Source organism: Fusarium graminearum, chromosome 2 (genome assembly GCF_000240135.3).
Source record: "Fusarium graminearum PH-1 chromosome 2, whole genome shotgun sequence".
In the NCBI taxonomy this organism is placed as follows: domain Eukaryota; kingdom Fungi; phylum Ascomycota; class Sordariomycetes; order Hypocreales; family Nectriaceae; genus Fusarium; species Fusarium graminearum.
The window spans coordinates 371890-385777 of NC_026475.1; the positions used below are offsets into that span (position 1 = coordinate 371890).

The following is a 13888-nucleotide window of genomic DNA, read 5'->3' on the forward strand; positions in this document are numbered from 1 at the left end:
AAGGGGGCTGTATCGACGAGATCGACTGTTCTTAATCCTACGCCTTCGATACCGCTGCTACTACGTCTGAAGCCTCTGTTGCTCCTACAGCTCCTCTTGAATAAGGAAAGAATCCAAATTATCCTGGATAGACAAGCAATATATTAGTAGGCAGTGAACAAAGGGTATAAAACAAAGCCGACGCCTCATCTTGGGCTGTCCCAGACTGTTTGTCATTCGTATCCTAAGTCTCAGATGGTATTTTATTATCTAATTCATCACTTGACTTTGTCTATTTGATGTAAAGAACTCTAGTTTATAGAAACCGTGACTTCCAACGGCATTGTAAATTATCTTCATAGCTTCAGACTTGAATTACATCCCTAGATATCGGTACCTAGTTATGAAAGGTGTACATCCTTGTGAGTAGCCCTTGCTCAGCATCGGGGTCATCGAGCTCAATGAACAATATTGATAACCGAAAACGTCCTTCGAACTTACCCAGAATTGCCTTCAGGGGAAAGAAGCTGGTGATAGCCGCTCTCCGTCATACGGCGCTGGCGCACCATGAATGAAAATAACAATGAAGAAGACAATTATGGTAACAATTAAAAGTGCAAGAACTCAGATTAACCGCCCCTGTAGGTAGTAAGTCTTTTTACCCAGGCACAACTCCACAATCAACCGAGATCTTGACAAGTGCCTGGTAACAGAATTGCTGAAACTGAAGCCGCAGGAATTTTTCATCAGCCCACATCAACAAGTAAAAAAGAAAAACAAGGCCCCCCCAGAATTTGAACCAGGACTCTCTTAGGCGTTATCAACATATGAGGTTTGTTCGATGTGTCAACGATTCTATGCGCTTTACCGTTCAGCCGGGGGGGCTCAGTTTGTCGAGATTCTAGTCGGTTGATTTAGTATATATAGGTATGCAGGGTACATTATTGACATACCGGTATTCATAAGAGAAGAAACCCATCTGCCACTGCTTCAAAGTATCAGGAGCCAGTCAAAACTGAGTTCAAGAACGCTGCGTTGGAATAGGCCTCTATCCAGCATTGCGAGATGACCGATAAGATACAGCAAGAACACCCTGCTAGTCCTCTATTCATAATCCTTTCTTACTTGGGTGTGACTTACAAGTCATATTATCATGGATTGTGACCAGATATACTCGCCTGCGGTCTATCAAATATGCCCAAACGTATCTTCAACCTTGATTTGAATGGCCAAACCATCTCTACAGTACTCCCCCCTCAACCTGAGTTCAATATCCAATGTTGATTTTGGGATAAACGTGGTTAGTGCCTGCCACCCATCTTGGTAACCCTGACACTAGATAGACGTAAGGCCCCAGGTGAGCAGGGGGATGTTTGACGTAAGGGGACAACGTTTAATATTCTTTGGTGCAAAGAGTCACCACAGTCTGCACAGTCACAGCAATTCGCAACTCCATCACATATATGGAGCCACTGGGTCCAAAATGTATTAAATTACATTCTACCCATACACAATCTTATCGTCGCACAATCAAGGGCATGCGACAGGTTACCACTTCGGAACCAATATGAATATATAATGAGGGATCTAACAGTATTTCTAAGATCATGTTGGCTTCACCAGATCCATCCTCCGTGGTCAATGCTGGAATGATATCCCGATAGATGCTCGACAGGCCACCCGTTCTCGTCAATGATGTCAACGCCTTCATACTCACTCTTCAGGTTGTCAAGAGACTTCAGCGGTAGCGTAGCAGATACCACGGCTGCGTTAGAATTGTATGCAGCTTGTGGCTATATCTGAATCAGCCAGATCAGATGTTACCGTCCTCTGATGTCGCCCGGATATCTACTGAATATCGGGCGCAGGTGTCATCAACAACTCGTATCACCGTACAGTGATGGTTGGTCCGAGGCAGGAATACGGTCTCTACTAAGGATACTGGGTAGCAGAAACGTGGATCCCCTAAGTCTTAGGATACAGAAATAAAAGGCCTAAGGAGTATAGTCTAAGTCGCATAAGATAACCTACTAATTTCGTCCCTTATGCTCTTAGTGGACAATCTTTCTGACACCCTGAGGTAAGGTTAGCGCTCTCAAATCCTAGACATCCACCTACCGTACGACCCTGAACCCTGTCGTGTCGATCAGTCCCACCCCCGCAAACTATACCTTCATCTCTCCTCTTGATTGGACATACAGAGAGCCAAACCAGATGCAGGTACCCGCATGGTCAGCCAAATCAGTCTAAGTTGTCTCAACAACATAAGAAAAGTGGTGATAGTAGAAAAGCGCAATATAGAAATTAAACGTGAAGATGATTAAGTCAGAACAACTCACATACTCAGTTCAAGTATATCTCTGCCATATGGAAACTCTACACATCACTGGAACGGCTGCCTAATAAAAAGTCGATGCCTCAAAAGCGAGGGAATCAAGGCAAACCATCATCACGTGCAGGGTGCAGCTCTTCATCCCGCGTTCACATCTGTGGCCCCTCTTTTTTTCTTTCCTTCTCTAAGATCATCACATCGAGCAAACCCTCCGCTGAATCGTAAGTACTACCACTATTCTCTGCCTACTTGTGTTGACACAGAACCTTCACATTACACTACTCTTCAGTATCAGGCACTAACGTTTCTTAGATGTTCTTTCCCTATCCCCCGTTCGGTGGTTTCGGTGGTTTCGGTGGTTTCGGCGGTGGCCGCGGTGGCGGTCGACGTGGCAATTTGTATTGCCACCATGTTAGTTTGAAACTTCTATATCCATGCGCTGTACTCTGTACTCTAACCATTTTTAAGTGTCGTCGCTATGATCATGTGAAGGCCGACTCTGCCGTATGCCAGAGGAGTTTCTCGCTGCCTATAACGAGCTGGCCGTTCGTGTGGGCACGCCCACTATCGAGAGACCTCCTATTCTAGGAGAAGCCCCTGCTGCCCCTGTGCCGCCCCCTTCCCTCTGCTCCCTCTGCTCCCTCTGCTCCCTCTGCTCCCTCTGCTCCCTCTGCTCCCTCTGCTCCCTCTGCTCTGCCGCCCCCCTCCCCCCCTCGGGCCTTTAGTAAGTATGTCGAGTCTTACTTTATCTCCCTCTTCAGGAAGATAACGAATTTTTTACTTTGACGTGAGGGAATCTGGGTCGGTTTTTGTTTTGGTAGTAATTGACCATGAGTCTACTATTTGTTCCCTTATTACGTGACTGTCAATGGTGAATGTGACAAGTAATACTCTGCATGATATTGTATGATATGATCAAGTAACCCAATATCTAAGACTTGGGGAGAGGTGTAATGGTGCATATGGCTCGCTAGTTGAAGGCCCATGGCGAGGATAAGAACAAAGGTATTTCGGCCGTCTTGAAGAGTGTTGATCCTGCAACGTGTTGATTGAGATTCATCTTGTTGTTGCAAGCCTCTGAAGATTGGCCGAATGGTGTGTTGATGTTCGTGTACTTTGTTCGCCCATGACTATGATTCTTGGAAGTTGAGGAGTTGACCTGTCGAATGCTGTTTGTAGTTGTTTCGTTCAAACTCGCACTCATCACTCATCATTGTTCTGTCGCGAATTGGTGACCTTGCGACCCTGCCATGAAGTGTAATGCCTGTATAGAAGAAACGGTTAGACTACTAATTGATTAATGCAAATAGAAGGGCATACCTGTAATATTGCGGAACCATGCGGTAGTTTTGTTGGTTGACAGGAAGAGTTGATGATAATTCCGGTCAAGAATCAAGACAAGTCAGTCTTGTGCCTCGTTGCATGTTAGCCTCGAGCTTCAGTCAGTGCTGATAAAGGTCAACTTACTGGATAGTTCATGCTTCCAGTCCATGCCTCGGCGGGTGAAGAGAAGCGGCGTGCGGCAGTAGTTGAATGCACCCTTATCGAATGGCGTTGTTGTCATGATTGTTGTTGCTGTTCTTCATAACTCGCCATATGTAGCAAGTGCCAGCCCTTCTGCACATCTGCTCATCGTATCCCGCCATGAGAAACCCCGACGCCAGAATCATCGCCATCACAAACACCATCAGAACCGCCATCAGAACCGCCATCAGAAACACTGCCATCAGAAACACCACCATGAATAATATCCTGGTTGTGACCGCCGATATCGTTGCCGTCGCTAGCCTGCGTGCTTGGACGAAATTGTGCACTTGGCCGACTGAGCCTGAAGGAAGAAAGAAGCAGTAGCTTTGGGATCGAAGTAGGAATATCGCGTGAGCCCTCTGGTCGCAGTGCTTTGAGCGCCAAAGCTTGTATATTCAAGATTCGTTCACTGCCTCTGCTGTGGCAAGCGTCGCGTTTCTTGCTTGTACAAAGGTCGGTAGCCTCTTTGCGCAGCTATTCCAGCTTCTCGGTATTCAAGAATTTCGTGGCGGCTGGCTTGATAGTTGAGACCAAAGGCTGCTGATCGCTCGTCTTTTGATAGCCGGTGTTAGGTCGTACGAGGCCTGCGAAAGTGGTTAGCAATGAGGATCAGGGTATAGACTAGAATTTACCGACTCTTGGCCAGGAGGTTTGGTGAATTGATTGAGCAATGGTTGCCAGGGACGTTGCTGCTGTCTGTGCGGCTCAATCGAAGCTTCATTTATCGGTCGCACACATTATAGAGTTTAAGCAACTGCCCTGTCAAGTTTGCATCGGGAAACTTGGCCTTGTTAAGAGGACCCCCAATTTGGAGATTTGGAGATTTGGAGACTCAGATCAACGGTTGTCGAGGGCCTTGGTAAAGCTGGAGGGTCAAACGCCCGAGTACCTTCTTTGGCGGTCGTCTCGCCCATCAGGCTTGAATGGAGGGAAGAAGTAGCTTTGGAGATCGCAAGAATGGCGTGATGATATGAGTGCTCTGGGTTAGTCCGTATCGAGCATCTTCCATAGCCGCTCCTAGATATCTAGTTTGCCAAGAGTTGAACGAAGAAAGAAAACATCGTCGTGGGGGTGACAGGAATCACCAGTAAAGGCAGTTGATTGAATTAAAAACCAGTCGTGTTCCACGGATCTATATTAATGAGCGTTCCCTCAGGCATCGTGGATTGAGGTTGCTGAATTATGAGCCGAGATCTTGTAGAAGAATAAAAAGCGCCAGGCGTTCGAAAGCGCCCTCAATGTTTGGTGGGTTGGGCGACACTTGTAGTAATATCGATAATCGGGTGTCTAAAATTGACTGCTGATTGGCATTGCGACTATGAGCTACAGCACAGCGAGAACCTAGTTGTCAACATCGTCAGTCTCATGTCAATGAACGAGAGAGCTACTTCCAATACGTACATCGAAGAACCATGAGGGCAGCCATGTAATTCGGGGCTGCAGGACCATGCCAGTGTTGTCCATGCATTCAGTCAAGACCCCGTGAAGTTGTGGCCGTGGACAGGTTATAGTTCGGCCTTTGTAAATCTTGTTCTCTTGACGTTCTCTTGACTGTATCAGGTCTGTTTGAAGACGTCGTTGCTGGGTGGTGATGGAGACCTGATAAATGACGATGGACGCGTCGATAAATTAGGTTTGAGTCCGAATGGCCGAATTCGAGCGCTCTCCATAGAACGACTGATTTAATCTGTGCGCATACTGCTGTGACGATGCGGAAAGAAGAAGCTCGGTACCTTGAAAGTCAGTGTCTTCCCATGTCTCATCGTCTATTTCCATCTTTCTACATTGCTTTTGCTAATGCCCGAAAGCTCCGACTCCCAGGAAGTGGCAAGTTACACTCCAGATATCTTCAAGATACCCTTGACAATTTCAACTCATGTCGCCGGTATGCATGAAGAAGACTGTTCTAGTTCATTGATGTAGCTAGAGCAGGAGTAGCCCTCCTGTGTGGGGTTGGGATCGGAGGCGACGTTGAGTGGTCTCATGCCGTTGCTGTCGGTGCTGCTCGTGCTTCGCATGCTTCTCATGATACTCACGCCGCGGTTGTTGCTGCTGCTATTGCTGCTGCTGTTCCTGCTGTTCCTGCTGTTCCTGCTGTTCCTGCTGTTCCTGCTGTTCCTGCTGTTCCTGCTGTTCCTGCTGTTCCTGCTGTTCCTGCTGGAGAGGCTACTGCTCCTGTTGTTGTTGTTGTTGCTGGTGCTACTTCTGCTGCTGGTACTCCTGTTGCTGCTTCCTATATGTCCCGAGACTCACTGTTTTCTCGTACACCCAGGTAGAAGACTCTTTGCTTAGATAGGCTGGAGCCTCTTTCTTTAGATAGGTCAGAGACTTGTTGTTAGATAGGTCCGAGACTCTTTTCCTGCATAAGCCGAAGCCTCTTTCCTTGGATAAGTCGGATACTTGTTTGAGGGGAGGGTGGAGAAGTGGGATGCACTATTTGATTTCCTCCATTACCAACTGTGATTTGTGTTGCTGGCTAGATAATTCGGAGAGCCTTTATTCAAGATCGTTACGCTCGTCGTGCTCGTCGTGCTCGTCGTGCTCGTCGTGCTCGACAAATAGGCTGAGGCATATCGCTAGGGTTCGTCTCTTTCGATACAAGTACCCGAGACCTGCTTGTAGAACAGTATAGTGTAGTCTTCAAGCTTCCTAAGGCTTAGATCTGGTACTTATTTTATCGACTGGCGGGAGCGATGTGATTGAACAGCTATATAGTATTGGCAGGTTTGGTGTCTCGTCGAAACGATCGTGTAGTGATTGATGGAAGTTCAGGGGCGTCATAGATTTTGTCTGTTGAAGTTGTCGGGTAGAGACTTGCCAAAGCGAGCAGACTGTATAGAGACTAGTTTGATGATGTTACTGCCCCGCTGTGACTTGGGTATGAGCAGCCCTGAGAAGGATCTAGACATCAGACGTGTTCTGTTCATCCTATATGTGGTAGGGCTGAGGGGCGGCGCGAATAAAAGTAGCGTCGTGACTACTACTATTAGCAAGAAATGTAAGTCCTCACTCGGGTGTGTCCCTGCGTAAAGGGAGCATAACATCGTAGCGTCGCCAATGACCCAATCTGATGCCAGACAAATGAACAAGTCTCGAGTGAAAGTAGGGCGAAGGGTAAGGGATCTCGCTGTTATCGCTTGCTTAAGGGTCGACTCGTGTTTCTCTGGACCACGTTTGCGAGAACCTGTGTCATGACCGTTCCAGCTTGAATCGGATAGCAATGGTGACTAGTGTGAAGGTTCAGGTTTGCATATGGGTGACTGTGTCACGGTGCAGGCTCTCAGATGTTGGGCAGTGTGTCCTGTAATTGACCTTCCACAGCTCAATACGAAAGCAGATTGGTTCATTGGCATGGACAAAACATGAACTGGCGAGAAGGTCAATCAAAACGGCCTCGGCTCGCTGGGTGCTTGGTGTGACGCTCGTGGGCATCTAGCCACTATGCAATATGGGAGCCCGGTCCTTCGATTCGGTTGCCTGGTTAGGGGAAACCGTTATTTAGCCTTGACCCCGAGGTAAAGGCCTATAGAGACTCAAAGATGGTCGCCTAATCAATACTTTGTGTCATTCAGATTAATGCAAATATTCAGAGGCATATGTTGTCTAAATGCAACCATAAAGATTGAATCGTCGCCGATGGGCTTGGAGGAATGATCTTTACTTTCATATTTCGCATGTGTCATTCGTTGACCCTTTGTACATAGGACGAAATGTGTTTGCGCTGGTAGTAAAGTGCTGTGCTCGGTTAATGGCTGAAGCCACCGTGCCATTCTACGGTTGAAAGGACGGCCAGTGAGTAATCGGGCTTTATTGTAAAGGACATTGGCATATCGCGGTCAATTGAATCGAGGGTCGACTTCTCATTGTCGCTACGAGGTCAAGCTCGTTAGCTCCCTACGTCTTAGTATACAGAAATAAAAAGGCCTAAGGGTCTGGTATAAGCAACATAAGATGACCTAATAATTTCATCTCTTATGCTTCTGGCGGCCAGTTTCACTAATCCCAAGGGTCGTGTCCAGGTTGTAAGGAGTGGTGGCTTAAAGAGCTGCGATTGAAAGCTGCATCAGACTGCTATACGAGCAGGCCATGTATCGGACCTGCGCCTTAGTACTTAATGAGGACAATATCCTACTGCGCAGCCTGCAATTATCATTATATTAGGCCTGTGTAGCTATATATACCAAGACTACCTTTCGGTTTATTAAATAAAGCCCCCCTGGCCCAAATGGTTAAGCGGGAAGAGCGTACAAAAGGAAGAAACGGAGGATTCGCTTCCTGCCCACTCAAATCGTTAACACACGAAGGTGCTGGATTCAAATCCTGGAGGAAGCGGGAAGAGTGTACAAAAGAAAAGAAAACCGACCTAGGATACACTCTTCCCGCTTAGAATCGTCAACACAAGAGGGGGAAGGGCAGGGGGGGCATCTCTTTTTTTTGTTTTTCTCTATTCTTCTTTTATTATTAACAGATAATAGTAATATGCGTCTACTGTCTGTTTTTGCATCGCAGCGTATCAAGCGCTTTTATTAACCTACCTAACGAGAGCAGTGGGCACCTACTTCTAACGCAGACCCCAGTTTCGACAGTGGAAGCAAGGACGGCTCAGGGGCAGCAGCAGAGGACCGCACTCAGGTTCTTCTGACTCTCATTGCGTCAATGATGTTGGGTGAGCTCGAGGAATGTCGGTACGTTAATGAGGTTGGGTAAGATGAGAGATGGTGTCAATAGTATTGAATGGGATTAGATACCATTGTTGTATCAGCGATTCTGCCTTGAGATTAAACGTATTTCGGTGTGCTACGAGGCTAAGTTGATCCTTCAGCTAGGTCAGGTCTGCTGGTTTGAGACCGGTCTATCGCACGTGATGCGAGGCATCGCAATATTACCGCGCTTCTTTAGACATTTCGCAAGCACTGGAAATTGCAGTCAAGTAAAGAAAGACATCTCTTACACCAGATACAGTACATTACGAACGAAATCGTCTGGTATGGTTGTGTACCGCGAAAGCAGTAAGCTTACGGCGAGGTTAAATATGAGAGTGACGATATCGAGAAGGGGATGAATTTCCTCTTCAGAACAACACACAGCTTAGGTATTGAGCATCTAGCTACGCACAAGAACAACTTGGCAACGCCAAAATAAGACCCAAGAAGTAGTTTGGTTGGCATACCTTTCACAACTTCATCGAGGCCTGAAGTTATTGTCGGAGTCTGTAGGAAAGAAAATGTGTTGTGTGATCCTACAGAAACTTGCACGGCAATCCTGGTTTCTCGATACTTACTGGCTAGATAATCGAATGCAGTATTTGGACATCAGAAATAAAACACTTTTCTAGATGCAGACAAAAGTATTTGTTGGTTGCATGACGCTATGCAAGCTTTAGTAGACACGGGGTATCACGAACCTGCCATGTTGAAGTTATTGTCACGCGAGGGCCCTGACACTGGCATGCCTACATATACGAAAGTGACCAATCTATATCTCACTAAATAGAAGCCACCTTACCTCAGGTGTTTGGTGGTCAAGGAGGGCGTAGGAACGCCATATCAGAAACACCGACACATTGAGTCAAGGGGGGGCTTTCGTTTGGCTTTTTCCCATTTACTTATCTTAGGTATACACGTAGATTGATATCTTCTCCAATGCAACCTCCAGCAGGTGGTATTATGCGGCTTGTCTCATATATTACCAGGGGGATCTACAGATGGTCAAAGATCGATCAGTTACAATTAGCTGTCAAGTAGGTGCATCTGCTGAGTGCAATCCACTCCACCATATTTTGAACCATGTAGCACAGAGTTAAAGCGTGACTTCTAGGTGTAGACAGATAGATACAAATATTTGCTTATGCAAGAAAAAATACATTTAATTTATTCCAAAACCCCAACTCCATCTTCACGCCTTCACATGATGTGGTCGCGGTAAGGATTGAGTGGGTCGCGTTGAGCCAATTAGGTTACATCCCATCCGATGAGCCCCATGTACCCCACGTGGCTAACCAGAACCTTATGTTTTGTCTAAGTCAAACGTCCAAAATCCCCAACAACAGCCAATGATTTATTTCCCAAAACGCCTGTCACTAGATATGTGGAGGTATTTGGTGATAGAATTGTTGCTGCTGTTGACGTGGGTGTGGGTGTTGATGTTGTTGATGAGCGTAGTAATGTTGGAGCTGGTGTTGGGGTTGCTGTTGTTGCTGAGAGTAGTCCAGCATGTACTGACGAGAATTGTAACCTCTTCCCGAAGGTAATCCATGGCTATTACCTCGCCAAGCCATTTGTTGATAGCCTCCTGAAATTGGCTGACCCTGCATGTATGAGCCACCATTAGCAGGCGAAAAATCGTTGTGACGATTGCCACCATTAGGAGGAGAAGGTTCGTTATGACGATTGTCACCATTTCCAGAAGTATTCCCTGTGCCTCCACCTCTCCCTCCTCTTCCTCCTCGGCCACGGTCTCCCTGCTTTCGCCAGCGATACGGCCTCCGGTTTCCTCTAGGCTTTGTAACAGAAAAATCAATCCTTTTCAGGGGGTTTGTGACCATGATATTGTCTGAAAGACCGTGTTTTTCCAACTCCTGTTTGGGGCAGGTGCAAATCTGAAACACATGCTCAAGTCGGTCGATCGATTTGACCTCATTGACCCATGTGCGGGTAAAGCGACCATCTTGATCATAATCGAATGCTTGCTTTACCTGATTGAAGGATCTCGATCGAGGGTCGTTGCCACACGAGGCCTGGTATTGCCAATTTCCCCAATTGCTATGAGTGTCATAATCAATAAGTGATTGCTCATAGTATTCTGCTCCAAGTCTCCAGTCTATTCCCAAAGACTTTGTGAGGTAAGAAGCGACGTTCTGGCGTGCTCTATTACTGGTGTAGCCTGTCAGCTGAAGCTCTCTTTGCGAAGCGTCGACTAGGCCCATGCCTGTAGTGCCACGTATCCAACGGTCGATCATGTCTTTGACTTGTGCTGGAGTTGGGTTTTGATCGGGTTCAGCATCTTCTTCACGATCTGTAAGCCATTTTTTGGTATAGTTTCCACTAGCTCCCTTAAACCCATCGATCTTAAAGAGTCGAGTTCGGAATTTAAAAGTGCAGAGTCGCATGTAATCGCGCCATAACAACTCGAAACGTACAGCCCGCGTTCCTTCATTTTCCCCTTTGCCGAAACCAAATCCTCTGGAGTAGCTCTCTTCCGAGCCATCTTCGAACTTGACAAGTTCCGCATGGATTGACCGAGCGGTGATTGTGCCCATGGCCAGAAAGGCACTCAGTTTCGTGCTGTATTCCGTCCCCAATAGACCGTTCCTGGTCTCTTGGTAAGTCGTCATTGCTCCTGATTTGATGAGATGGTAGAGACGGTCCCAGGCAGGCGTCTCGCCACCCTTGAATGGATGAGCAGATTTGGCCCCTTCAGGGAACTGTGGAGGGTCAGAGATGATGGGAGCTTTGACTGGTTCTAGCAAGAGTCGTTCGAATTCGTCATAATCGTCGGGAATTCTAAAAGGGGCTTGTTGTGGTGGGATCCATGAAGGAAAGGAAGGCAAAGATCCGGCCTGCGGACGGGGTAGAGGTGGGCGAGGACGCTCTCGCAAGGGCTCTTGTGTCTTTCTATAAGTCGTAAACACATCAGGGGTATCTTGTGGATCTTTTAGTCCATTGTCACGACTTTGAGAGGGATTAGTGACGAGTTTCCATACGGGAGACGAGAACTTACTCATCAATGAAATACTTTTCATCATGCCAGAGTTTGAAGCCAATGCCCTCCTTAGAGCACACAGAAGCAACAGCGGTCTGATCGTCCAGCTCTTCTTTCGAAGGCTCCTCAGTCATCCAGACGGTGTCGATAGATTGATGGTCTTCATTCAACGACTTGATCAAGTGCTTCAAGACATCATCAAACTTGCCGATTCGAATCAGCATGCCACTGCCAATGTTTTCAAAGTTCTTCTTGACATCCCAGATACACTCGGCCTGGAACTTGGCTCGTAGGGGGCCACATCGCCAGAAACGACCGACCTGACTCTTGGCTAGTGGGTATGGGGACTTTTGGCCTTCAACGACAAAGCCGGATGTTTCGATCTGATGAGGGGGGAGGATGTAGATGGGAAGGAGGTGAGTGAAGCCGTGGTCAGAAGTGGCCAGGTGGTGGAGGATGGGATTGTCGGTGGCCCGGAGGTCGCGGCGAAGTAAATAGACGAGGAGTTTATTCCCAGCCATGGTGAATGTAGTTGTCGTGGGATTGAAGTGTTGTGGTGATGCGTCGGTCCTTTTGTTTCCTGGGAGAATTTAAGGGGACACGATTGCCAGATCTCTGCAGGTTGTGAGATGGGTCAAAGGGGTAACTGGGATGGGGCCTGATATTTCGGCCACCGAGTATTTTCTTTTGTTGGTCTCAGTAAGGTAGGTAGTGGGAGGCCCCGTACTGCAGGTGCAGCAGTGTTGCAGTTGTGTTAGTGGATTGCTGAACGAGGATAGGGGACGAATAAGGCAAGGAATCTAACGGAACTGAACTGGACAAGTTCTTCAACGAATGAGTCTGGTAACTCAAAAAGGGATATATAAAGGCTTGTGTGAGAGCCAAGTCTGGGTCGATAAGGAACGGTGAGTAAATAGATAATGGATATACTAAATACTCAGGATGTCTCTGCTACTATATAAGCTGCAGTTCGACACACCACCGTAGCTTAGCCTTGCTTAGCTTACAGGAGGAACTTTCAACGGTCCTAGCCAAGGGATAGTGTGAAGCGAAACAAAGCAAGCAAGAACGTCGTAGGCGGGGGTGTATATATCGGACCCTTGAGGATGAGATGAGAGAAGTAGTCGGGATCCTAGCGTGGTATTGTGATGAACTCGATAGTGTGGGTACTGGGGAACCATGAATGATGGCATCAAGTCCCCTAATTCAGATGATGAGATGAGGAGACAGCAGATGAGACAAGAACGGGTTCAAGTGCAAATCAACCAACCGCAGTAAAAGAATAAGGAACAACGGGGGCAAAGAATTGATGACGATGACAATCAATGGGCAACTGGGGATTAAGACAACGGCGATTTAGGTCAACGGGACCTGCAGGTTCAGTGATCGGTACAGAGTACGCTAGATCCGATTTATTAGCCGCGATAGACAATCGAGGTTCTTGTGGTTCAGATAGATGCCACGGCCATTTTACAAAATCGGCCTATAATTCGTCCAACAAACACGAGATGATACAGAAAAAAGAAAAGAAAAGAAAAGACAGGTTTACAGACAAAAAAGAAAGGAAAGAGTGGACAAAGTAAAATCGTCATTTTGGACCCTGATCGGCCCGAGCGCTAGAATTGAATTGATCAAAATGCTTTTCTTCTCTTTTCTCACAACTTTGGGAGCGACGATGGACGATTCCCATGGCTCTGTTGTAAAGCTCGAGATCGGAGCAACCCTGTAGCTTCATGCGGATCGAAGGTGACAATGACAGGGGTTCTCTTCAATTGAACAAGTACGAGAGCTGTTAAAAGCCCCGGGACGACGCGCACTGCAGAAGATGGCTTTTGTTCCATCTACAGGGGCCTTGTACCTATAAAGCTGATGATTGACATGGAGACAAGGGACATGTAGACAGTCTGACAGTCCCCTTTTTTAGAAACGTCAATCATGTCTGGATTTATCAGTCTTGGTCGCCTCGACTCTTAGAACAGAAACCGCCATGCTACCATATCAAGCCTCACGTCCGAAATCATGGTTCCTTTTCCGCCTCACTTCTTTTTATGTATTCTGTACTACATGATCTGAGCCTTCTGAGGGGATGCGTCGATGCGATGCGGCGGTACGGTTATCAACATACCCATCGACATTGCCATGGCTCGAATCGCTGCTCGGGGGCGTGTGCGCTGTGAGACAAGGGGCAGCCGAGTTTGGGAGAGTAAATTTCTCTTTCCTCTGGCGCGATGTAGCCGTAGAGTAGTACTGTACGCGTCGTGTCGTGTCTCGACTTCTCGATCTCAGTTAAGCCTCAGCCGTCACCGCGATCATAAAATCCAGGGTCCAATGACATCATGACTTGAAAAG

General features: G+C 47.2%; 2 protein-coding genes across 2 annotated transcripts; one reads left to right on the top strand and one right to left on the bottom strand.

Annotated features, from left to right (window-relative positions):
* Positions 1 to 5635: 5635 nt before the first annotated feature.
* On the top strand, positions 5636 to 6114 carry FGSG_08853 (uncharacterized protein; the record flags this gene model as incomplete). The annotated part of the gene is made up of 2 exons (XM_011321557.1): positions 5636 to 5723; positions 5768 to 6114. The coding sequence occupies 2 exons, from the start codon at positions 5636 to 5638 to the stop codon at positions 6112 to 6114; spliced, it is 435 nt and encodes a 144-aa protein (XP_011319859.1).
* A 3803-nt stretch (positions 6115 to 9917) lies between these two features.
* Positions 9918 to 12060, bottom strand: FGSG_08852 (uncharacterized protein; the record flags this gene model as incomplete). The annotated part of the gene is made up of 2 exons (XM_011321558.1): positions 9918 to 11451; positions 11558 to 12060. The coding sequence occupies 2 exons, from the start codon at positions 12058 to 12060 to the stop codon at positions 9918 to 9920; spliced, it is 2037 nt and encodes a 678-aa protein (XP_011319860.1).
* Between the last annotated feature and the right edge of the window lie 1828 nt (positions 12061 to 13888).